This window comes from Dermochelys coriacea, chromosome 2, assembly GCF_009764565.3.
Source record: "Dermochelys coriacea isolate rDerCor1 chromosome 2, rDerCor1.pri.v4, whole genome shotgun sequence".
NCBI lineage: Eukaryota > Metazoa > Chordata > Testudines > Dermochelyidae > Dermochelys > Dermochelys coriacea.
Window position 1 is genome coordinate 262,922,203 of NC_050069.1, and position 26,620 is coordinate 262,948,822.

Consider the following 26,620-nt stretch of genomic DNA (forward strand, 5'->3'; position numbering starts at 1 on the left):
GAATTTTTCACATGTTTGAAAACTTTCTCCATTTTTTTTAGTTGAAAAAAATGTTGATTTAAAAAATTATCATTTTGGGGGCAGCTGTTGATGGTGATGATTGATTATTATTATTACTCTTTCTTTTCATTTCCCCCCTTTTTAGTCCTCCTCCTATTTTGCCACTAAGATAGGAGAGGGGGCGAAGGGAAACAGGTGAGATGGAGGGAGAAAGAAAGGGAAACTTAGCAAAAAAAAAAAAAAAAAATTCACTGTCAGAAAAGAACAGAAATATTAAAAAATAATTCATTTGGTATCGTTTTCATTTTGGGGTGGGGAAGGAAGGTAATTTTTGGTGGAAAAAATTTCAATTGAGAAATTGCGACCCGCTGTAACGCAAAGGGATGCACTCACTTTGCACAGGTGGAAATGACTACAGAAGGCTCAAGGCAGTGCAGAATCAGACCCCAGATTTTTAGATGAATGCTGATTTTGTATTTTCTCATTTTTATCCTATATCTGCACTACACTCACACCTGTGACCAGCTGCTCCCACACCACACAGTGTAATTGAGGAGATAGGTGGCTTTGGGTGATTAAAGTGTGTTGTGGCCTTAGACTTTTGCAATTTGTTTGTAACAAGCCCGTCACTCTGCATTTGTCAGACATCTTGGAAACTTTGGCAAGCAAAATGCACATTGTTTTGTTAAATACATTTGTATAGTGCCTCTATGACATGCTTGTAGACTGAGCTATGGATTGCCATCCAGTGGCTGACCCACATGAAAACAACAGCCTATATCTACCACCAGTTACTGGATTTGCTCTTCAATCAAATGAAAAAAGAAAAGGAGTACTTGTGGCACCTTAGAGACTAACAAATTTATTAGAGCATAAGCTTTCGTGAGCTACAGCTCACTTCATCGGATGCATTCGCTTATGCTCTAATAAATTTGTTAGTCTCTAAGGTGCCACAAGTACTCCTTTTCTTTTTTGCGAATACAGACTAACACGGCTGCTACTCTGAAACCTGAATCAAATGAAAGACATGGATGCTTTTGCACATGAAAGTCATGGATTCAAATCCTGTAGACAATCCATGAGGAGGAGCTTATTACACTTCCAGTTAACAACATTCAGGACTTTGTACTTTTAAATATTATTCTTGATCATCTTATTACGTTGGAGCAGTGGTCACCAACAGGTTGATCTCCAGCAGCGCAGTGGGGCTCCCAGGCCCTACGCCGCTCCCTCCATGCGCTGCTCCTGCCTGCAAGCACCGCCCCTCTAGCTCCCATTGGCTGGGAACAGGGAGCTGTGGCCAATGGAAGCTGCGGGGGCGGTGCTTGCAGAGAGGGGCAGCACATGGAGCTATGGCAGGGTAGGCAGGGAGCCTGCCTTAGCCTCGCTGCACCACTGACCGGGAGCCTCTCAGGAAGGAGAGAGATAAGTATCTTCAGTATTATTGTTTCTTCTTAATGGGCCATCAAGGCTGTGATGGCGGGTAGTCTGGTGGGTGTCTCCCAAATACACACACAGCTGTAATTGTTACATAGTCAATATTCCTAACTTTAGATACAGAAATGATACATGCATACAAATTGGATAATCGCATTCAGTAGATCATAACCTTTCCCATGAGATCTTACATGAGCATCTTGCATAAAGTATGTTAGTTATGCCATATTCATATCATAACATATTTCTATTAAGAATATGGGGTGTGACGCCACAATGTGTATAATTGAGGCCCTGTCATCATCCACCAGGATGGGACGGAGTCTCCTAGCCAATGGGAGATGACAGAAAGTGATGCTCACAGGTACTGCTATGTGAGAAAGAAGTGATAGGGAGGAAGACCAGTATGTCCTGCTTTGAGCAGGGAGTTGGACTAGATGACCTCCTGAGGTCCCTTCCAACCCTGATATTCTATGTTGATGGTCAAGACTAGGATACAATGATAAAGCTTCACCAGATCCATGAGTCCACCTCCTGTGGGTGGACTGCTGCTGTCCTTTAGCAGGCTTTGGAATCTGGTGGCGTTTGAGGCTTTGTGGTTGGATCAGGGGTCGTGGGTCTGTCTTGTTGCTTAGGTGCTGGAGGTGACAGTCTGTTCAAGAGAATGGCTGGGTTGTGGTATCTTCAATACTGACATCTAATCCAAAGATCCAGTCTCAGGTGTGACCAGCTGTGTGGGTTGAACCAGAGATGGCCTGTCAAAGTCCTAGGAAGGTGAGCGAGGAGCTGGGTTTTTGCATCTGTGCCCTTGTCAACATGAATGTTGAAATATCCCAGACTGGTTTTCTTGGAGATTTCACTGCTGTCACTGACAAAGTCTCTGTGAGCTCCTTTATGACCCCGTTAGCCTGTGTAGGTCTGTAAACGAGCATAAAATCAGTTAACTTTGTCTCTGGTTTCTATGGCCAGACGAATGGATTTGAATGAAGTTGCCTTCCCTGAGGCACCTCACTTGGATTGTTAGTTTGCAGAGAAGATGAAGGTTGTGCTGCCCGCCTTCTTGCCCTGTCTGGGTCTGCAATGGGCTGACGAGCCTGCAGGGCCGGGGCATCAGGATGCTTCTTAGTCATGTATTGTTTGCTGGACACAGATCTCGCATTGCTCAGCCTGCATGTTGGTTCATGTTGCCCGCTGGGGCCCACGCCTAGACAATGATCCTGTTACAGTGGATAGGTAGTAGATGTAGCATATCTAGTTTCTTAAGCTGTCTTTGCTGTACCCTTGGACAGTTCCTCCCAAGTTGGATTATGATTGTTGAACTATGTCAGCCTCCAAGTGGAGGAAAAGGTGTCCAGTTGTCCATATGAGATGAGTTGTTGTTGGACCCCTTTTGCGGGGTGGAGCTGGAGCAACCTGTCTCTGGAGTACCAGGACCTGTGCTGGAAGCAGATTGCCATAGCAACAATGGAAACAATCCTAATAGTAACAATAATGCTCAGTGGGGTCAAGTCCAGGAAAGGGGAGTGTATCAATGGCATCGGCCATCCAGTCCCATTTCCTTTGTCCTGTGAAACCTCACTAACCAGCAGCAGCAATGAAAGAACATTCAGTAGCAGCATTCCTCTTGGTAGCCAAGAAAATACAGCTGAGGAATTCTTCACACCTCTTTGCCCATTGCTCTTTGCCCCCTCTGATGAAGCTGCCATCAAGGGTGCCGGCTGTGAAGCACCCACCCATCTGCTTGGTAGTAACTGTCCACTGACCACCATGGGTCAGGCCCAGTGCTCCCTGGTGGGGAGGTGTGCACTGTAGCTCTGCTGGACCTATGCTGTGGATGACCTGGGGAACTCAATTCTTCAGGCCTTTCCACACGCTCCCTTTCACCAGCATTGTATTCTGAACCATAGTACCATAGAAGGGACACACCCTAATTCAGGGATGGGCAATTTGAAGGCACTAGAGGGCCACAAACCCAACTAAAACCCTTTGGCACAGGAGGGGGCACCAGGGGATGGATCCTAGTCCCAGGGGGTGTGATGTAAGGATGGTCGGGGTGACCCACCCTGCACTCACCCCATAGCAGCAGCTCCCCATGCCAACCTGTTGGCTCATGCCACAGTGTCATGTACATGCATAGGCAAGGCACGCCCCCAGCATTGCCCCATCCTGTCCCCTTCCTGGCCCTGGCAACGCCAATCGCCTGTCCTGAGCTCGGTTGTGGCGAGCCTTGGGCTACCAGTTGCCTATCCCTGCTCTATATAATGAGGAACTGGAACCTCCCCGGGAGGGTTCTCTGTGAGCCAGAAGAGCCGATTTATTTATTTTTTAGTAAGTCTGTTCAGTGCTTATGAACTGTCGCTATTATGCTAGTTCAGATATAAGCCTTGCTGGCTCAGGTCAACATGACAAAGCGATTGTGCAATGGAAAGTTTTCCGTTGGCTTCCTGCAGCACTCAAGGGTCATCACGAGTACAAAAGGTGGCCGAAAAGTAGCTTGCAGAGTGTTACAATGAGGGCTACACCAAAGAGTTTATTTAGAGCACTGAACTCTAATGAACATGCCCCAGTAGTGGGACTGCATGGAAAAATCAAGCTCATTGCTATCCTATTTGTCCAGCAGCAGATATCTTTCTGTTCCTTTACAATATGTCCCATTGGTATCAGAATTCTATTCATTTTGGAGAGACTGCTCCTAAATAAAGTAATTTTTAAGAGAGGGAGTGACTGCATTGAAAGATGAAAGATTTCTATAGTTAAGGTTCTATATTCCATCCCGTGCACCTCCCCTCCAATTTTGCACCTCTGCTGTGGCTGGAGCTTCCACTCTGTGAAGCTGTCTGCTTTCCTTGAGAGTAGGTTTGGAAATTGGTGTTTATTCCTTAATTCCATTTTCATCCTCAGCACTTCATACAGTTAGTTTTATTGAGACTGACATGTCCATATAAAACATAGTGAAGTCAACTCATTTAATCTATGCTCCTGCAAAAAAAAATAAATAAATGGATAGATGGGGGAAATGGGCTGTTTATATTTGTAAAGTGTCTAGATTATTCCGTTTGCATCACTCTGCTGTGTGCTAATACTTTTAAGGTGTAACTGGTGAGTTAAAATGTAGGAATTGGAGAATGAAAAGAAGATGGAAAATGCTGGTTAGTTAATCTAGCCCATTGCATGTAATGTTGGATTTTTTCATACAAAAGGGTTTCTGATAGAACTGAGTGAATAGTGAAAAAATATTTTGCAGCTATTTTTGCAAATGTTGAGTCTTGTTTTAATCTGGGCACATTTGCATGGCATTACGTTTGCTTTTTGAGATTATTTGTTGCTCATATGAATAGTCACAGAATGCAAAATTAGCATATCGGAGCAAAGAGTCATTTAAATCAAGAAAAGAAATGTCTAAATGAAATTTAGTCTGTAATTATCATAGAATCATAGGACTGGAAGGGATCTCAAGAGGTCATCTAGTCCCCTGCACTCAAGGCAGGACTAAGTATTATGTAGACCATCCCTGACAGGTGTTTGTCCAACCTGCTCTTAAAAATCCCCAATGATGGAGATTCCACAATGTCCCTAGGCAATTTTATTCCAGTGCTTAACCACTGATATCAATCAATTGATACCAAGATCAAACACTTTCTTGATTTCTCCCAAGGTGCTCCACTCGCCTGGGAGAAGCTTCCCATAAACATCTTCAAAACTAACTCATTGTCCTCCTCTTCTTTAAAACTCTCCTTTGCAGTGAGGCCTACAACACCTTGACAGGGCTTAGGTTGCTGGTGTGCTGAGACGACAGCCTACCAAACTGACAAATACTGTCTCGTTGATTCCTTGTACTCTCCCATCGGTCCGTATCTGTCTGTCGTCTTTTGTCTTATACTTTAGATTATAAACTCTTTGGGACAGGGACTGTCTTTCTGTTGTTGTTGTTGTATGTGTCTACAGCTCCTAGCACGGTGGGGTCCTGGTCTATTCCTGGGGGTCCTATGTGCTATAATAATACAAATAATTAATAATAGTCTTCAGCACGAAATGACATTGGTCCTTCCAGTATCCATTCGACTAACTGATGCAGCTTCTTTCTCATAAGGACCTATTTTCCTGGGGCAGCCTGTCACTGATACTTCTCCATCTCTGAACTCCCTCAGAAAAATTGTCTTTTTGCTGTCACCCTACTCAACAGGTTCAGTAGGCTTCAGCTACTGTGCCTGGCTCAGTCCCAGCCCCTCACTTGTATTTATTCACAAAGCCTCTACTTCTCTTCCACCTCCATATAAGCTTTGGAGCAAAGCCTATTAGAAAGATCACCAACCAGCTCCCAAAGCTCTCAGCTCACCGGGGGGGGGGGCACATTATTTTCAGACACACACAGCTCAAATGGCAGCATTTACACTGGCTCTGCAAGCCCATAGAAATAATTCACACAGGGTTTTATCTTTTCAGTATTTTCAGGTTTGCTGCTAACTTGTTTTCATTTAACTCTGGGTTAAACAGACAAGATGATCATAGTGGTCCCTTCTGGTCTTAAAATCTATGAATACCGGTTTTAACTCAGTGGCTCGTCACTCGCTACTCACTAAATCATAAGCTGAATCTATATGGCTCCGTATTGAGTGACAGGACAAGATCAGCAATGAAGATAGTTATAGTGATAACTCTCTGTTAAGAAGCTTCTGCAGGAGCCAGCCATAAAGATCAGACAGCAATTCAGCCCCTGAGAGTGCTGCTAAAGTTGGTAATGCTGAACTCCTCAACTATCTCCATCGCCACTGGTTCAGTTTCGGCAGCTTTCTTGTGCTGTCCATCTTTTTTTCCGTAAGCTCTTTGAAGTAGTTTTTTCCATGAAGCATCTAGCATTCCTGTGGGTGCTGTCACAATATATGAAATCACTTATCTTCTGGAACAGGAGGCATTTATTGAAGAAAGCAACAACAATTACAATCACAAACAAATAGGTTTCCACACAGCTTGAGTTCCAGCTTTGTCTCCCTCATTTACCAGGGAAAACACTTTGTCAGGCTCGCTATGTAGCCCAAAGAGACATCTTGTGACTGAATAATATACTGACCATAAACATTATTTGTAATGGGATAGCACCATTGTGCTAGGCATTGAACAAACAAATAACAGGAAGACAGGCCTTGCTTGGAGGAGCTTTCAATCCAAGTCTAAAACAAGAGGCAGTAGGTGGAACAGAGATGGTAGAACGAAGCACGAGAGACTAGTGAGACTCACGAACAGTGGAATAAGCAGCAGCCACAGCACATCAACTGCTAACCATTGTCAAGTGTTTTGTAGGCATTGTGGAGGGATTTAAGAAGAGATTTCAAGCAGAGTAATGTAGTGACCTTTCGGATTTTTATAGGGAGTCCCTTCCATGCCAGTGGCAAAGCTTGAGAGAATGCACGATGGCGCTTAACATATGAGCAATCAAAGGCAATGTCATTAGTGGAGCAGAGATGGGAGTCAACATCTTGCTAGTATACAGGAGCAATAGGTCAGGCAAGGATGGATTGGCCTTAAAAGTGAAACTAAGTAGCTTGTGCTCGGTGTGTTGAAAAAGAGGAAGAATGGGGAGAGGGGATGTGCTCAAAGCTATGGGCCAGGAAGATCTTTGCAACAGCATTTTGAATAAATGGAAGTGGTCCAAGGTGGGATTTGTTCATCTTTTTGACAAAATTGCCAAACTTTGCTATAAAACAATCAATAGTAACAACTGGGTTAATATCTGCCCAGTCTGGATTTGACCACACCAACACACAATAATTAACTATTCTTCAGTCCTACATGGCCACCATTAACCAATTTATCTATCTAGGTACTGTGACAAAGCTCTGTCCTTGCCTCCCACATTTCCTGGCAGATTTTGCTAGCCTCAGAGGCTCACTGTGATCCTCCACGTAACCCTTCTTTCTCTAGAGACAAGCGTCACAGTCTACTGAGCCATTTTCATCATAAGCCAGCAAGGGAGGTGAGGAGAAGTTATCCTTCCTTGCACAGTCTCTGTTGTCTCCCAGTCTCAGTGATTAATCAGAGGGCAAAGTTGGGGGTGGGGTCCAGGCCCATCCTCTACTCCGGGCTCCAGCCCAGGGACCCTAATAGTATCAGCTATGGTAGCTGACCTTTTAGAAACATGACATGACATGTACAATTCCCTGGGCTACTTCCCCCACGGCAGCCCTCACTTCCTCAAGCTCCACTTCACCCTTACCTCAGGACCTCCTTCCTTGTGCCTGATATGGTGTGTACTACTCAGCCTCTCCAACAGCACATCTTCCTCCCACAGCTCCTGACATGCTCACCCACCTAACTGACTGGGAGGCTTTTAACTAGTTTCAGCCAGCCCCTGATTGGCTTCAGGTGTCCCAGTCAACCTAGCCTTCTCCCTGCCTTCTGGAAAGTTCTTAATTGGCCCCAGGTGTCTTAATTGACCTGGAGCAGCTTCCATTTCACTTAACCTGGTAGCAGGGATTTGTTAACCTGGAGCTAATATATCTATCTCTCCCTACTTTTCTATAGCCATTTGGCCTTGCCCCGTCACAATACTTATGTGGCTCTTAGCATAGTAGTAGCCGAGTGCCTCTCCAGTTATTAATAAAAATGACAAGGAACAAAAATATATCTATCTTCCTCTTTCTTTTCCACCCAGCTCAATATGACTGACATCAGCATAAGGTATTATTTGTAGGTCATAAAAGGAGAGGGTTTTCAATGGAAAAATCTGCCCCTCTTCCCCCACCCGACAGAAATTTTAATACCAAAATAATTTCAGCAAAAAAACAAATATTGCAGTTTTCAGACAATGTTTCTGATTTGGGGCTTTTGGTTTTTCCAGGAAAAATCAAAGTTTTCTGCCAAAAGCAAGCACTTTTTGCACAAATGTTTAAGTTGAAAATCCAGTTTTCCATTGAAAACCGCTTTTGAAGGAAAATTTTGACCAGTCCAAATTATTTGTTAGGATTTTCCCCCTTCCACCCTCACTACCCAGCACAGTCAGCTTTTAAATTACACTACGGGCCAGGAAAGCTGGGTGTGTCTGAACTGGGTTTCACATTTCGAACAGCGTTGCAAGCTGATCAGAAGCAAGGGCGTCAGTGCTATGTGAACTATCTGTAACCGGTTGGTTATGATTTCCTAAGAGTAGGTGTCATAAAACCATTTACATTATCAAATAGTTAAGGATTTATGAATCTCAAGGATTATTTGTTTAAAACCCTAGCACTGCTGTACCCTAGATGCATGTTACAGACAAGAAGCACAGTTTCTGTCAGTGCCTTGTGTGTCATGTCCATAGGCTGTCATGACGCACTGGAGACAGTGTTTCAAGGAACGCGGTCAAGATTAATAATCATGGGGCAAAAGCCCCAGCTGGTATAAATCAGCAAAGTACCATTGACCGTGATGGACTTCACTGATTTATTTCAGTTGAAGATCTGGCCCCATGTTTTCATCAGCTATTCCTTACCTTCGTTAACCATAGCTAAGGATGCGATTTTGTCACGGAGGTCGCAGATTCCATTCCTTTAATGGACCTCTGTGACTTCTTTGGCTTCAGCCCCCACCAGGGAGCAGGAGCAGGGCTGGAGCAGCCGCCAGTGGGGCTCCGACTCCCATACCGAGTATTTTTAGTAAAAGTCAGGGACAGGTCATCGGCTTCCGTGAATTTGTGTTTCTTGCCTGTGACTGGTCTGTGACTTTTACTAAAGATATCTGTGACAAGATCTTAACCTTTAACCATGGCCCCTTAGCTTGGATGCTGAACGTAGACTGGTCACAGAGTAGTAGCCGTGTTAGTCTGTATCCTCAAAAAGAACAGGAGTACTTGTGGCACCTTAGAGACAAACAAATTTATTAGAGCATAAGCTTTCGTGGGCTACAGCCCACTTCATCAGATGCATAGAATGGAACATATAGTTATATATATACACACACACACACATACAGATAAGTTGGAAGTTACCATACAAACTTGTAAGAGGCTAATTTAGTTAAGGTGAGCTATTATCAGCAGGAGAAAAAAAAACTTTTGTAGTGATAATCAAGATGGCCCATTTAGACAGTTGACAAGAAGGTGTGAGGATACTTAACTTAAGGAAAAAGAAAAGGTGTACTTTTGGCACCTTAGAGACTAACAAATTTATTAGAGCATAAGCTTTCGTGAGCTACAGCTCACATCATGAAGTGAGCTGTAGCTCACGAAAGCTTAAGCTCTAATAAATTTGTTAGTCTCTAAGGTGCCAAAAGTACTCCTTTTCTTTTTGCGAATACAGACTAACACGGCTGCTACTCTGAAACTTAACTTAAGGAAGTAGATTCAATATGTGTAATGACCCAGCCACTCCCAGTCTCTATTCAAACCCAAGTTAATGGTATCTAGTTTGCATATTAACTCAAGCTCAGCAGTTTCTTGTTGGAGTCTGTTTTTGAAGCTTTTCTGTTGCAAAATTGCAACCCTTAAATCTTTTACTGAGTGGCCAGAGAGGTTGAAGTGTTTTCCTACCTGTTTTTGAATGTTATGATTTGTTGCAAAGCCAGATACCAACTCTGTCCACATATTTATTCAAGTGACACTATCATAGAACCTAATCACATTAGCCACACCATCAGGGGCTCATTCACCTGAACATCTACCAATGTGTTATATGCCATCATGTGCCAGCAATGCCCCTCTGCCATGTAGATTGGCCAAACCGGACAGTCTCTACGCAAAAGAATAAATGGACACAAATCTGACATCAGAAATCATAACATTCAAAAACCAATAGGAGACTACTTCAACCTCTCTGGCCACTCAGTAAAAAATTTAAGGGTGGCAATTTTTCAACAGAAAAGCTTCAAAAGTATTCTCACACCTTCTTGTCAGCTAATACTTAACTTAAGGAAGTAGATTCAATATGTGTAATGACCCAGGCCACTCCCAGTCTCTATTCAAACCCAAGTTAATGGTATCTAGTTTGCATATTAACTCAAGCTCAGCAGTTTCTCGTTGGAGTCTGTTTTTGAAGCTTTTCTGGTTCTTGCCCCAAGACCAGGCCCCGTATTTTCAGGATGACTAGATACCTGGAAGCCCTCAGGGGTGTAGAAGTGACACCACCACTTGGGCTCTGAGAAGACCTTTCATAATTGCAAAATTGTCATTATCCCTATGATCGGTCCTATGAGTAAAAAGATCCAAACAAATAAGGTGGAGTAATACCGTAATAATGTCCTGCACCATTACACGTGTATACTCATTCTGTCCTTGGGGAGGACTCAAAGGGGCAGATCCTAGTCTGAATCCAGCATGCTGATAGAGAACTCCAAAGACTTAACCCATGGCTGAGAGTTTTGTAGGCCTTGATGTGCATATGCATGGGGTGTCCTCATCCTAAACCCTAATTACCCTCATGAACATATACATTAATCAGTTCCCATAACTACCTGCAGTTAGGCATCTGCTGATGTTTTTCTCCACAAATATCCTAAAATGGGTACAAACTGCCTTCTTGTGACCACCTGTCAGCAGTTTCCCCTTAATTTCAGCACTTACAATTATTGCAAAACAAAGTCATATGCCATCTTGCGACTTAAGGTCGCTGTTAGTTTACGTACTTAGGCGAACTCTATTAAGTTACTTACCTCTGCTCAGGCTGTTAGCCCTCATACTTGCGCTGTCTGCTTAAGCTACTTCTTATAGGTCTAGATCTATAGGTCTCTTGCATTTCTGCCTAATATTACTATTCTATGACCTTATTATCATCTTAATGTAAGCTTGCAGAATACATTGTCCTCCTTCAAATCCCTTCTTAAAACTCATTTACCTACAAAAAAAACTTGACAATAATTAGGCTGCTGGTGTGCTGAGACCACATGCTGACTAGAGTGACCAGACAGCAAATGTGAAAAATCGGGACCGGGAGTGGTGGGTAATAGGAGCCTATATAAGAAAAAGACCCAAAAATCGGGACATATGGTCACCCTAATACTGACCAATATTGTCTCATTGTTTCCTTGAGCTTCGCCATCGGTCTGTATCCATCTGTTGTCTCTTGTTGTATACTTAAATTGCAACCTCTTTGGAGGCAGTGACCTGCTTTTTGTTCTGTGTTTTGTGCAGCATCTAAGACAGTGGGGTCCTCTTCCGTGACTGGGGGTCGTAAGTGCTTCTGCATTGCAAAAATAAGTACTGCCAGTAATTTTATGGTATTTATGTTTGTGCTTCATTTGCATTTTGTGACTCTGGCCAAGATAGGAAGATGAACTATTGCAAGAGATGTTGTAGTTCAGTGAGGCCAGACATACCGGAAACCTCAACCTCTCCTTATGAGATATGAAGTTCAGTTAGTTTGCCACTATTGGTAATATTTGAATTACACTGGCACCAGGGGTGACACTAACCGAGACCAGAGCCCCATTGTGCGAGGCACTGTATAAACAGATTAATCTCTGCCCTGAAGAGTTTACAATGTAACTAAACAGAGGGTGGGGTTACAGATGGGGAACTGAGGCACAGACAGATGAAATGGCCACATAGAAAGTCAGCCCAGATCTCCTAAATTTCAGTCCAGTGCTTTAACCACCAGGCCATTCTTCCTCTCCTGGGGTGAAGTTAAGGATAAGCATTGAGATTTTGGGGTTCTTTATCCAAACTGTATCTCAATTTTGAATCTTTAGAAGACCCAAAAATCCATCGCGACAAGGCCACCCTCCCAGCAAATATTGGTTCGAATTGGTGTCCACTTCAGGGACAGACTTTGTCCATTGCCTTTGGTCTGCAGGACTGCAGATGTAAGCTAAGACCTGGGCAGTGGCAGGTTAGCCACTGGACTAATGGGGCCCATGCCCAGGGGCCTTGGCCAATTGGGGCACCCCAGGAAAATGGGTGCCTCTGTACCCCGACCCGCTCTTTCTGCCCAGCGCTCCTGCTGGGGAGCAGGGGAAACCCCTGTACCCCGACCCCACTTCCCAACAGGCACACGGCAGGGAGGGACCTCCACTTTCTCTAGCCCATGGCCCCACAAAGCTTAATCCGCCTCCTGACCTAGGTCCCTAAAATCGTGTATTTCTTGTGCACCCCAAGCTTCCATTACAGAAAAAGGGAGCTTAGAATCTGGAGGGATTACGTTCTTGGCTTTGTGAATTCCAAAAACATGTGAACTACAAAAGGAAGTAGAGAAAACGTCTAAGAATCCCATAAACCAAGGGAGAGAAATTTTGACCTTCGATATCTATACCAAGACCTCCAAGTCTGATGTCTGACTCAGAGGCTCACCTCCAAGCAGCAGCGGCTTCTTGCAGACCGCTTTGTTCTTTTCGCTTCTCATCACAACAGCATCAATGCACTCGCGCTTCCAGCACCAGAACAAAGTGATAAAAGTAAACTTTACTTTTACAAGTTCACCTCCGGCCTACATCTGAGAGCTTCTCTGGGAGTAAAAGCCCTGCATTCGGGCCTCCTGTTTGTATACTAATAGGCAAAGCTTGATAAAAGCTTAGCTCAGGAGTGTGAACGTGAACTGAGTGTGGTGAGCCACAGGTCACTGTGCGGAGGGAAAACCGGAGTTGAATAAGTATGCCACATTCCCCAGTTGTCTCATTAGTTCTTTATTTATTTACTAAATTTACAGTGTATTTGTATTACAGTATCCACTTAAGGCCCCGTCTTAGCTTGCAACTCCATTGCACTAGAGATTGCCACTCTGCCACAGTTTCCGTCTCCGTTAAAATGGAAAAAAAAATTCTCAGTATAGTGCTCTAAGATCCTTTTGATGGGAAACATTGTCTGAGAACCAGATGTTGCTGTTCGATGGTAATGAAGAATAACAAATGAACGAGAAATTAGAAACTCAAAGGTGCAGGGAAAGGACCCAAGCAAACCACAGAACGAAATAAGTATCGGTTGCTTCAGCTAATGAGATAAGACACAAGAAATTGAAACCCACAAAAACACTTGAAATGGAGGGGATAGCCTATAACAGGAAAGACAAGACCTGGTAATTCATATGATAGAATCTATGATCACGCTGCATATATGAAGAAGCACTGAAATATACATGTCATTCAGAGGGAGACACACAGCACTGCACACTGATTGCCATGGTTCCACTGAGCATGCGGTTCTTCACCCCCAAGTGAAATGTTACGGTTGTAATTTAAACCCCTATAAAAAGTAATGGAACTAATGAATGTGCAGGCTTGGCTTGACTTCTAGATGTTAGGACAGGGAAGATGCGTTGTGCTATGCGATCTGCGTGCAGCTACTGCAGAGAACAACAGTTTCATATCTGTGCAAGTGCATCACCGTGTGCCCAGGATCTCTGGGCGCTAGTACAATGCGAATAATAAATAAGAAGAATCAGTGACTCATGAGTAGTGGATATCGCTGCCGAAGTTGGGATCAGTTTGTGCATACTTCAGAAACAGGAGAAATGAACATTTCATTACAACATTACATTTGCAACAAATAGTATTGACAACAAATAATTTGCTCCGCTATACTCAGTCGATTCTGCAAGGCAATGAGCACGTATTTGTGAGTTGAGGATGTTTCATGCTTTGTGAGTCAGGACCCGACATTGGGGATTTGATGCAGTTCTGTTAAATACCCAAAAGTTCGGATGTTTATTCAAAACAGCCTAATATCTTTGGTCTGCAGACCTGGGCTAGAAGTCCTGGTAGAACAGGCTTTAGGTATCTGGAAGCAGGAAACACTAGTGAGGCAAGAAATACTATGAGAGCAGTTTTCCTTGGGATACCTTGGGCACTCCTGTGGTCAGTCCCAGCTGGACCCAGGGGTACAGAGGTGTGAGCTAAATAGACATTTTGAACCTCTAACAAAGATCACCCTGAGTTTTGTCTAGTTTGGGTGAAGGTTGGCTTTTATGTTTCCTGAACCTGTTCTTCCAGCTCAAAAGACTACCTAGCACATGACTTGCTGTGCTGGGTGCCTGGGATGGACCACCCTGAGAATGCCACACTCAGGTAGACAGCAAGAAACAAGGCTCACAATCCCCCAAAACTGGGGGTTTATTCTATAATTAGGTTCACCAACTAGTAACAAAAAACCTCTGTAGCACCACATTGGTTAACAAGAAACCTTTAGGCATTCCAGCCCTTGGTTTCTATCCAGACAAACTGGTCTAATATAGTGAGAGGTTACTGAAAACCCAATTCACCATATATGAGGTTCTACCATTCCCAAAGGATCAGACTCTCACCTCCAGGTCAATATATATTTCAAATCTTACTCAAATATCACGCTGCCAGCCAATCCTTAGTAAACTAACTAAAGATTTATTCATAAAAAAAGAGCATTGTTAAATGGTTAAAAGATTATATACATTACAAATGCTTGCAAGATCCTTATATCAGATTTGTAGTGGTGATGGGTGAGTCTGATGGCTTGCAAAAGTCTCTCTGGAAACATCCCAAAAGGTTAGAATCCAAAGGCAGCTTAGATGTTGTCTGCTAGAGTCTTTCCATGGCTTTTCCAGTGTATTCAAAGTAACTACTTGGAAGATCACAGTCCCTCAGCTTAAACTTTCCCTGTTTAAAGTTCAGCGGACTAGAGATGCAGGGCTGTTCTCCAGAGAAGAATAGACAATGCATATAGTTTGTGGACCTTCACTGTTAAACTACGACCCTTGCTTTGAAGTTAATCTTCTATTTTCTGTGCATACACAGGTAAATTAGTTGCACTCATTTACATAAGGCAGTTAGCCAGTCCTTCATTATAACTGGATCGATAAGTTGAAGACAATAAAAGTAATATTATTAATTTACTGCTGTGTCTCACATCTTTGATCTTAAGATTAACTGAACCCAGTTGCATACATAATGTGCAGGCAATTAAGACATGAAAAGGATTTAGCATCTAAAAGCTAATTTGATTAGATTGGTAAATATAGGTAAACACAGACAAATACACTTAGCAACTCTTCTTTGCTTCTTATCAATACAAAGTGAATGAGTTGGGGTTTGCTAGCCTGATTAGCATATCATTGATACCCACACATAAGTGGATTGTCTTGATTACAACTGCAATGCTTCTTGTTAAGTTGTTAGGGGTCATACTCAGGTTAGTTGGTTTGCCAGTGCTAGGAGGTCCAAGAATTCTTACTCCTCCAGAACACATGTTAAAGCATGCAGCAAAGGCGCTGACTCCATGGGTGCTCCAGGGCTGCCAAGCTCCCCTCCCCCCACCCCACCTCCTTCTCCTCCACCCGTGAGCATGCCACATCCCCGCTCCTCTGCCCACCTTCCAGCGCTCCCCCCCACAGCTGCCGCCAAACAGCTGTTGGCAAGCTCCGGGCTTGGGGGAGAAGTGGGAACGTGGCACACTCAGGGGAGGAGGCAGGGAAGAAGCGGGACCGGGGAAGGGATTTGGGGAAGGAGTTGGAATACTGACAGGGAGGGGGTGGGAGCTGGGGCGGGGACTTTGGGGAAGGGGTGGGAAGAGGCGAGGCAGGGGCAGGGCCTCGTGGAAGGGGTGGAGTGGGGGCAGGGCTGGGAGCAGAGGGGGCAGTTGAGCACCCTGGGAAAGAGGGGAAGTCGGTGCCATATGGCATATGGGACAACCTGTGAACATCTGTTGTTTTCCTACAGCCAAATCGGAGGTCCTTAGCCCTCACTCAAACACTCCCATTGACTTCAATGGCTTTTGCTTGAGTAGAACAGAAAGGCTGGGTGTGGGGGTGAGGCCCTGAAAGGGACACAGGAAAGCTGGGTGCAATGCCACAAACCTCTTGTATAACTGTCACGTTGGGCAAGTGATTTCATAGTTCTCCTCCTTTAGCTCCTCACCTGTAATATGGGAACAGTAATGCTTCTCTTGTCTGTTTAGATATAGAAACGCTCCCGGGGCAGGGACTGTCGCAAACTACGTGTCTGTACAGTGCCTCGAACAATGGGGCCCGGTCTACAGCCGCTATTATAATACCAGTACTAATTAATAACTAAGGAGGTTGGGATTTGGCCCTGAGTGTTGTAAAATTCATGATCTGGAATTTAAATCTGCAAGTGATGCCTGGTTTTTTGAACATTGAATCAACATGCCCATTGTTTAATCATCCTGCTCTTTTCCTTCTAGGTAATGTGACCAGGAACTGCACAAGCCAAGGCTGGGCAGACATGTATCCTGCCCCCTATGCAGCAGCTTGTGGGTACGATACCAACAGCACTCCAGTAGAAGAGGTCTGTAAAGCCCTGATGAGTAGAATTCAATATGGCTGTTTCCTCAGGGGTGCACAGAGGAATCCCCTGACCGCTTCACCTCTTTTTTTCCCTTTCACCCCCTGATTCTCAAGGTCTAACAAGGAAGTTGTTGTCCTTCTGACCGAGTTCACCTGGAAATAGAGCTCAAGCATTCCTACTAGTCAGTGTTGACACCAAAGAGCCAGGTGTTAAGCACCTGCAAAAACCCATTGACTTCAATGGGAGTTGCAGGTACTCAGCACCTCTGGAAATAAGGCATCTGCTTATTTATAGATATAGCTGCCTCACTTTAGATATCCAAGTTTGAACATTTTCAGCCATAATGCCTTTTCCCCCTAAAGAATCTCCAAAGTTCTTGGCAAACTACGGTCACCTTCTGGACAGAGTCCACTTGCCAGCTTTTCCTTTGTTAAATAGATACGGTGACCTCAGTATTTGCAGTATTACCAAAATGTCTTATAGTTACAGGGTCTGCTGAAGGTGTACGTTGGCACAGGTCTATTGACATCAGTGGAGTAATGCTGAGAATCTAGAAAGCTGTAGGGAATACCTAGGGCATGGCAAATATCAAGTAACGCTATTCAGTTTTCTAAGAAAACTGTCAAGTACTTAGGAGTGTTTCTATGTGAGTAATTAATGGTGTAGATATCATTAATATAAATGTGCGTGTGCATCTATATATGTGTATATATATTACATAGGAATGATATTGGTAACAGAACAAGATGGAGTATTGCACATTATATGTTGGGACATACAGTCTCTACGTGCCTCACCTCGGTATTAAAAATGGGGGTGGTCACATAATATATAGCAGACTTCCATGTGCAGCATTTAGCCAGAGGGTTGAACTTGGTCCCTCACTGGAACTTGGTCATGGATGTCATGACCATGTGGCTCTGTTTGTTTGTTCCCTGGGTTGTTACCCATTTCAGCCTCAGAGCTCCAGGCTCTTTGGGGGGGGGGGGGTTCTGTAAAGCAGCGTGAATGATTAGAGTGATATATCAACAGTAATAAATAACTGGCCGGAGACTTGTGCCACAAATAGCTGCCAATGTTATTTGGAAAAGAAGCCAAGAAGTCAATGAGCCATGGAGATTGAACTAACCTCTCACCCCAAGAGGGTTCCCAATCATAGCCAGCCAACACAGGGAGACCTGGATTGAGATTTTCAAAGCTGACTAGGAAATTTAGCCGCCTAACTCCCATTGAAATTCATGGGAGCTGTGTGGCTAAATCCCCTAGTCAGCTTTGGAGTCGGCCGGTAGGCTGTACTCGTGAAACATGAGACGTGGCCGGATCCATGCTTTTGTCTCACTTAAACACAGCTCCACCGTGTGCATGTCTTTCCCTGCGTTGCTGCCCATGTCAGCCGAAGTGATTGCTAGGCAACAGGAAGCCTAGTAATAAAAGTATCCCTGTATTAACAGACTCTTGTATCCAGCCCGTGCGGCTCCTAAGTCTCTCCCAGTTCTCCCACATCACCAAGACAATCAAGTGATTACATGGAAAACCTCAAGAAGGCTTAGCCAGCCTTAATAACGGCCAAATCTGACAGAAAATGCTAAAGGAGACTTGCACAAAGAACACCAGTGCCCTATTGAAGAGGGAGCTTTAGTCAGCTGCTGGGGCCAGCCACAGCTTCCCCTCTTCAAGTGTCTTGTTTCTAAGATCAAAACTTAAGGTCTGGGCTCCAAGTTTTGAAACCCATTGTTACAGCTCAGGAATGCGAAGGGCCTCCTCTAAGAACTCTAGTTTGTGTTCTGACCACAAGGGGATTTGGGAATTCCTGTTACCGGCTTTGAAGACCCAAAGGATTGCAGCATTGCATAAATGCTTTGTTACCAAGAGAACACACATTGTGTTTCTTTTAATTCGCTCTTAATTATTTTCTTTTGACTCGCACTGCTTTGTGATGCTGCTTGAGCCCAAATGTGACTTAGGCACTAACATGCTGTACGTTACCCAACTGTGAAGATGAATAGAAGTGATTTGTTGAGTTGGTTATCGCTTTTGGGGGGAGGGAGAGGGAGGATTGGAAAGAGGGAGGAAAACGGAGTGTATCAGCCAGTGAGACGTGAGGTCCACCCTAGGTGATGTCATCCAGGCTTGAAACATCTCCTGAATTTTTAATGTCTACTAAGCACAACTCAAAAACAACATGAAAAGTATGAAATAGGCATAGGCGCTTTTTGGAAGACTTTGTTCCTGAACTCTGGCAGCCCAAGGAAGGGGTTGGAATGGGGGCAGGGAAGGGATGGGAAGAGGTGGGGCCTCACAGAAGAGGTGGAGTGGGGGCGCGGTTGGGGCAGCCAGCGGGAAGGCATGGGTGGTCAGTGGTGCGGCCCTCAGGCCAATGTACTAGTCCTCATGTGGCCCTCGTGGTCATTTGAGTTTGAGACCCCTGATTTAGTCTGACCTCCCATATCACACAGGCCATAAAACTTCCCCAAAATCATTCCTTTTGAACCAGAGCATCTATTTTTAAAAAAAAATCCAATCTTGATCTAAAAATTGCCAGTGATGGAGAATCCACCACAACCCTTGGTGAATTGTTCCAGTGATTAATCACGCTCACTATTAGATAAAGGCCTAAGTGTGCAAACTGTTAACTGCCTTGAATGTGTGTGTAAATGTGGCCTACAAATGTAGAGCAAATCAGACCCCTGGTGTTCTACAGTTGCTGAATGCATTTTCAGAGCAATGGTGCTTATAGAGTTAATACTACTAATACTGTTATATCACATTTCATCTGGTGTCCTCAGTGCTCTTTACAAACATCAATGGACTCACTCTGATTTCAGTTTACACTGGGGTAAATGTGGCAGTTACTCAATTGAAGTCAATGTAGTTATCTCTGCAATTACCCTGGCGTAATAGAGATCAGAATCTGGTCCACGTAATTAATCTCACAACTCCCCTGCGATATAATTGGTGGTGTTCCCAAGGAACTGGAGACATGGAGAGATTAAACAAATTGCCAAACATCAAACAGAGAGTCAATGGCAGAGCTAGAGTCAGAACCCGGGAGTCCTGACATGCAATCCCTAGCTTTCATTAACAGAACATAATCTTTCTCTTTTAGTCTGAGTAACAGTTTAGTGACCCAAGTGCAGGACTCAGCCAAGTTCCCAATTCCCTCTGTGGCCAGGGGTAGAGATCATGTTAACTCTGTCTTGGTTTCCTGATCTGTAGAGTCAGGGGCTAAAAGCCGACACACCTCCTCACCTGATTACGTCTTCCATTATGCCCCAGGATCAGAGACTCCCAGGATGTGCCACCTCCCCTCTCCAGGAGGGGAGACTGTGGTGCATCATGGAAGATATAGTACAATTGGGGAGCCCAGCCTCTAGAGGAGAATGGAAACATGAAGCAACCAGACTGCAACTCCAATGAAGCACCACACGAGCATTTCTGAATCAAAATATTTGTGTTTTCAGCCAACATATTCTGGGGTTTGATTTTTTGCCAAAAAGTCTTTTTTTTTCCTGTAGAAATAAACCCCATTTTCATCCCAGCTCTATCCCCAGTCTGTATTGATTAAATGAAACCACCTCACACACCGTGCTAGTGGATGAACCAAAGTGATCTGTTGCCAATGCCCTGTATTACTGAGTGTAAAGCATTCCCCTTCTGCATTAATATCACCATGTAGTCACTTCTAAGGTTAAATAAATAAATACTGCATTCTGTAGGGTCCTTTTCCTTGTAAAATCACTGTATAATTAGGGCCTGATCAAAGACCTCTTGGGGTCAATGGCATTGTTTCCATTTGCTTCAATGGGTTTTAGATCATGCCTTCTGCCATTTTACACCTGAAAAGGGTGTTTTCACTATGGTGAGCTAAGAATTAGTGAAGGATATTGTATGAAGTGTTTATTAAGGAGGAATCTTTGATGGCTCCTAAAAGACCTAATCATTGCCTCTTTTCTCTATGTTGGCAGACGACGTTCTATGGCACAGTGAAGACCGGTTACACCATCGGACATAGTTTATCTCTCATTGCTCTCACTGCAGCTATGATTATTTTGTGCCTCTTCAGGTGAGAACCTGGGCATAGAGGGGAAGGGAACAAGCAGGGGTGGGGAAACAGATTGTTTAATTCCAAGGACCTGAGCAGATGCTTGGCTATAGGTTGTGAGTGCCTTGCATTTGGAATGCCTGGCAGCCCCTTTCCAGAGCAAAGGTGGCTGGTGGCAGTGGAGGGACACACATGGTTAAAGTTCCTCCAAGAAGGACACAGTCACACATTTTGGGGTGACTCGTGTGTGGCATTTGAACTGCGCCATTGGCATTGGGACATGCAAGCCCAATCTTGTGCGCCACATAGCTCAGTTAAGCAGAGTGCCACCTGTACCTTAGAAACAGGCAGAGCTGTCCTCCAGCATCTTCTGACCTACTTTAACCGCTGGATATAGCGCAACCACACAATATTATGGTGATGGTGCAATATACCTACCGCGGAGGACTCGAGGCTGGGGGCTGCTTTTGGAAGCCCAAGGGACAGTTTTGGTGTCTGATTTGCAGCTGTTTCCCATAGGACAATGGGCAGAGATCTTAGAGGCTTGTGATGTCCGATGAGCTTTTACTGAATGGAGAGAATAGCAGCGAACCAAACAACCTGGAGATGAAAAAGACTTGCTAGATTCTGTAGTCCGTCCCCTAAAGCCAATGCAGAAGGGTATCTAGTTCTAATGCTTTTCCCCATCTTGTACCAAGCAACGGGTCTTCCACCATTTCCCTAGGGAGAGTATTTCACAAGCTAAGAGACTCCTTGTATGGAATGAGATATTTTAATGCTCCAGAGTAGTCTGTCCACTGGCTCCAAATGACCTTGCACAGAACTAGAAGACAAGTATATGACAGAAAGGTATGGCAAGGTATGCCCTGCAGGGATCCATCTGATGTTAACAGATGTTCCTTAAGAGGGTTGTTAAAGGTTGACTGATTAGTCCCGATTCTTAGTTAAACTAAGACCTGTTTATGCATCTGTGGCAGCACAAAACGACATTAAAGCAAGCAGAAACAACCCCAGAGAATACTGCCACTCACAGTGCCTCCCTGACAAGCCCAGAACGGGTACAGGGGCTCTACACCACCTCTGCTCCCAGCCCCCTGCTTTGGGGGTGGATTGTGAATGCGGCCACATTGCACTGCACTAGAGCCTACAAGGAGCTGTAAGAAGCAGGGCATAAATTAGAGCAGCCCTGAGGCTGATGTAACTTACACCTGGGCTGGATAGATACCTTCACGGCTCCAATATACAGAGAACGATCTTTGCCCCACACTCACGTCATCCCAGTTCCCAGCGCAGGAACAGAGTAACTGAGAATCAGGCCCATTATGTTATTTATGCCTGTAAAACTTGCCCATCTCCAGGATATTAGGCCTCTTGCTTTTAACTGCTGGGAAATGTCACTTGAAAACCCCAGAGTTCCTTGATCCAGATAGATCGTCGTAATCTGCTAAAGCCTATGGGATGGAATAAGCCCAGTGTTGCTCTTAATGTCAGTTACCCTAATTTATATCTTTTAAAGTTAAAATATAATCCACGTTGCTGTATAAAGTATGCAAATATTTATTAATTTTGGTTTGAGCTGTTCAGAAAATGGAGTTTATCCTACTGACAATGTCAACTTTTTGGCAAAACACTGAAATAAGAAATATTCTGGATAAAGCAGAAGTTTTTCACAACACATTCTGGCCAAAGGAGTAATGTATTGAGATGAAGTCCTGATGTTTAAAAATGCTATTTTTCTCTCTCTTCCACCCCACAACAGAAAACTGCACTGCACTCGAAATTACATCCACATGCATCTCTTCATGTCTTTCATCATGAGAGCAATTGCAGTTTTCATAAAGGACTTCATCCTCTTTGAGAGCGGCGAGTCTGACCACTGCTCTGCGAGCTCAGTAAGTAGCAGCGACCAGCTGATGTATTCGGATGCCAGCTGGTTTGGTTCAGCCCCCTTAATTGGGGAACAAAATAATGAACACAGAAAGGCAGGCAAGGAAATGCTGGGGGAAGCGTTTAGTTGTTGTTGCACTGTATTGGAAAGGAAGCAAAAAACCCGCTGGCTTCAGCCTAACGTTGAGAAAGAGATTGCAGCAGAAATTCCTCACTCAGCAGATGTTGCTTTTTAATTGTCAGTGCCTCAGTCTCTCAGCTGCGATGATGAAGCTGGAGTGATAAATATGAAGAGTTTGGGATCTTCTGTACCTCACAAAATCAGGCTACTGAAAAATAGTTTACTGTCCAACCTTCCTGGAGCGGAGGAAGGCAGCTCCTATTCTCTGCCTGTGGCACTTAATAGTCTAGTCTTCTGTAGGTCTCATTTACTTTGGTCTCATTTCCATTGTTGGGTTTAGTGTGTGGTTGCTGTATGGTGTTTGTGGCTTGTGATATAGATCTAGGGGTCCCTTCTGGCCTTAAACGCTATGACCATGAAAATGGTCCACCCACCCACTGCTTCCATTGTCCACCCTAGCTCCATGCCTTCTTTCACATGGTCCCCTTCATGCTTGGAACAGCCTCTCAATTAATATTTGCCAAGCAATCTCCCTCCCAGACCACCCTAAGACCCATCTGTTCCATGACTCGTTACACCTTAGAGACTAACAAATTTATTAGAGCATAAGCTTTCGTGAGCTACAGCTCATGCATCCGATGAAGTGAGCTGTAGCTCACGAAAGCTTATGCTCTAATAAATTTGTTAGTCTCTAAGGTGCCACAAGTACTCCTTTTCTTTTTGCAAATACAGACTAACACGGCTGCTACTCTGAAACCTATGACTCGTTACGGATGTTATGACCACGTTGCTCTGTCTGTCTGTTCCCTGGGTTGTTACCCATTTCTGCCTCAGAGCTCCAGGCTCTTTGGGGGGGAGGGAGGCAAAAAAGTGGAAAAATCTATTTTTAATATAAATTGTATTGAAAATCAGCCCCTCCAAAGCCCTGTACTCGGCAGACCCAACTCCCAGGGCAACTCATTGTTCAGCACGTTACTTGAGTCGGAATTAGGCCCCAATCCTCAAAAGTAATGATTAATTCCTGTTGATTTTAATGGCATTTAGGTGCCTAAATACCTTGAGGGCTCTGGGCCTTCATCCTGTGTCTCAAGATGTAGATCCTAGCTCTGAAGGTTCAATCCCTGGTGATTACTAAACTGACAGTTCGTACACCCATGAAAACAGGAAATCTTTAGGGCCCACTAGCCTCGGCATAAACAAATCCAAATTCTGCAAGAAGCGTGAATGACCTTTTAGATGCGTATGCCATTTTTTAAAAGCCCATTTGGTTTGCTGCAGTGAGGTTTTGTTGATTATTTAGCCAACAGCGGGAAACCTCAAATTACAGCATTAACTAAATTGCAAAGCTTCTCATCTAGTAGAACCAGACGGTTAAGAAAACCAGTGGTGAGAGGCAAATGGCTTTCCACGTGTGTTGTCGCAAAGCTGCCAAGGCGCTGGTTTGTTGGTCTTTTCCCCACATGACAATAGCTGTTGCTAAGGTTAAAAGAATTTTGGAGGGTGGGGAAGAGAAAAGTATTCCCAGCTTGATGCACCCCAGTGCACTCATGACTTGGCAGACAAAGCTTGTTGTCATAAGTAAATGTGGCAGGCTAAATTGACCATGGCTTGCAGCGCTTGTGTAAAGGAGCGCAGACCCTTTGACCTGCGTGAAGAAGATTCAATAATGAAAAGCTTTACAAACTTTTCTTCTTTGCCAGCCGGCCAAAGCAATTAAGCACATCACTAAAGACAACGGTGATGAGCTCTCCTGGCACACACAGAAACAGGGAGGCTTGACCTGTAGTAGCGGGCTTTACTGTCCAGGGATTCTCAGCTGGGTTTCCCAGGGGAAAAACTAGCACTGCGGAAGGCTTGCTTTCTTCAGTGGCGTGGGGTGGTCAGTGAAGAAATCTAAAGATCTGATCTCGAAATTATGTGGAGTGGGGAGTCCTATGAGCTGTGTTATACAGGAGGTCAGAGCAGGTGACCACAGTGGTCCCTTCTGGCCCTGAAATCTATGAATAATGACTGAGTAAACCCACAACGTATTGCCTAAGCTACTCAAATTCTAGTTCCTTTAGAAGCTGAAAGTGAACATGCTTTTTTCTCCTAGGCCCCAATTTTTCAAGTTATTTAAGCATGCATGTAATGTCAAGCCTCTGAGTTGCCTCAGTGGGAATACTCACATCTTTGAAGATGTGCATATGTAACATCAACAGACCCCAGTCATTGTGGGCAGGATTGAACTGGGGACCTCTGGAGCTTACTGCATGAGCTAAAAGCCAACTGGCTGTTAGCTAAGGCTGTAGAGCAGACTCATTTTATCTCTCTAAAGTGGTCTCAGTGCCACTAGATGGGACAGAACACCACAACCAGGAGGTGTGTGGGTTACATACTTCCCCTAGCTGAGGAAGCATGTCCCGAGCTTTAGAGACTTCCCAGTTGAAATCCCGGATGAGCCCTCACTTGTAACACCGACAGACCCCGGTTGTCGGGATCGAACTGGGGACCTCTGGAGCTTTGTGCATGAGCCTCTACCACATGAGCTAAAAGCCAACTGGCTGTTAACTAAGGCTGTAGAGCAGGGTCATTTTATATCTCTCTATGTGGTCTTGGTGCCATTAGATGCACCACATCCAAGAGGTGCATGGGTTACACCCTATGCTCAAGCACCTGGCTGAATCTGGGCCTGAACCTCCTAGATTCATAGACTCTAAGACCTGAAGGTGACCATTGTGATCATCTAGTCTGGCCTCCTGTATAATACAGGCCATAGAACTTTCCTGAAGTTAATTGTTCTTTGAACTGGAGCGTAGATCTTCTAGAAGAACATCCAGTCTTTGTTTTATTGCCAGGGTTAGAGAATATACCACACCACCACACTCCTCATCATGGTGTGATTTAGGAGAAACTAACTCCATGGAAGTCAGTGGAATAAGTAACCAGTGTACAACTAGAAAAGGAGTACTTAGAGACTAACAAATTTATTTGAGCATAAGCTTTCGTGAGCGACAGCTCACTTCATCAGATGCATTCCGTGGAAAATACAGTGGGGAGATTTATATACATAGAGAACATGAAACAATGGGTGTTACCGTACACACTGTAACCAGAGCGATCACTTAAGGTGAGTTATTACCAGCAGGAGAGTGGGGGGTAAGGGGAGGACCTTTTGTAGTGATAATCAAGGTGAGCCATTTCCAGCAGTTGACAAGAACCTCAGAGGAACCGTGAGGGTGGAGGGGGAATAAACATGGGGAAATAGTAGACGTTCTTGTCAACTGCTGGAAATGGCCCACCTTGATTATCACTACAAAAGGTTCCCCCCGCCCCTCCTTGCTAGTAATAGCTCACCTTAAGTGATCACTCTGGTTACAGTGTGTATGGTAACACCCATTATTTCATGTTCTCTGTGTATATAAATCTCCCCACTGTATTTTCCACTGAATGCATCCGATGAAGTGAGCTGTAGCTCACGAAAGCTTATGCTCAAATAAATTTGTTAGCCTCTAAGGTGCCACAAGTCCTCCTTTTCTTTTTGCGAATACAGACTAACACGGCTGCTACTTTGAAACCAGTGTACAACTACTGTGTGAAGTGAACTATGCCCAAGTAGGTGAGGGCAAAGAGCCTCCTAGGACCAAATCCTTAGCTGATGCAAACTGGAATAGCCCCAGTGACTTTAATAGAGTCCTGCTGCTTTACACCAGTTGAGGATCTGCCCCTGACACTGGTTTATGTATTGCATGCTCGTATAATACCAGAAGCCACACCTTGTATGACCTGTGTATTAATAGAGATGGATTTTAAATGTCTTGACATTTAAATCCTTTCAGCTGATATGAGCAGGGTTAAATCAGAAAGAAAGGGCACAGTTACACAATGGGGCCTGGGGATCCATTTGGGTCAGGCTGCTGCCTAAAGCTTGTTATGAATCACTGTGGGCCCAATCCTGTTACAAATGAAATCAGTGGCAAAAC

At 44.3% G+C, this 26,620-nt stretch overlaps 1 protein-coding gene across 2 annotated transcripts in view; it reads left to right on the forward strand.

Annotated features, from left to right (window-relative positions):
- LOC119850741 (vasoactive intestinal polypeptide receptor-like) overlaps window positions 1-26,620 on the forward strand; it is a 175,678-nt gene that overhangs the window by 114,397 nt on the left and 34,661 nt on the right. For both annotated transcript variants that reach the window (XM_038389191.2, XM_043509745.1), the window contains exons 4-6: window positions 16,505-16,608; window positions 20,574-20,671; window positions 22,410-22,542. In XM_038389191.2, coding sequence (XP_038245119.1) covers window positions 16,505-16,608; window positions 20,574-20,671; window positions 22,410-22,542 — 335 coding nt within the window. The remainder of the gene's footprint in view (window positions 1-16,504; window positions 16,609-20,573; window positions 20,672-22,409; window positions 22,543-26,620) is intronic.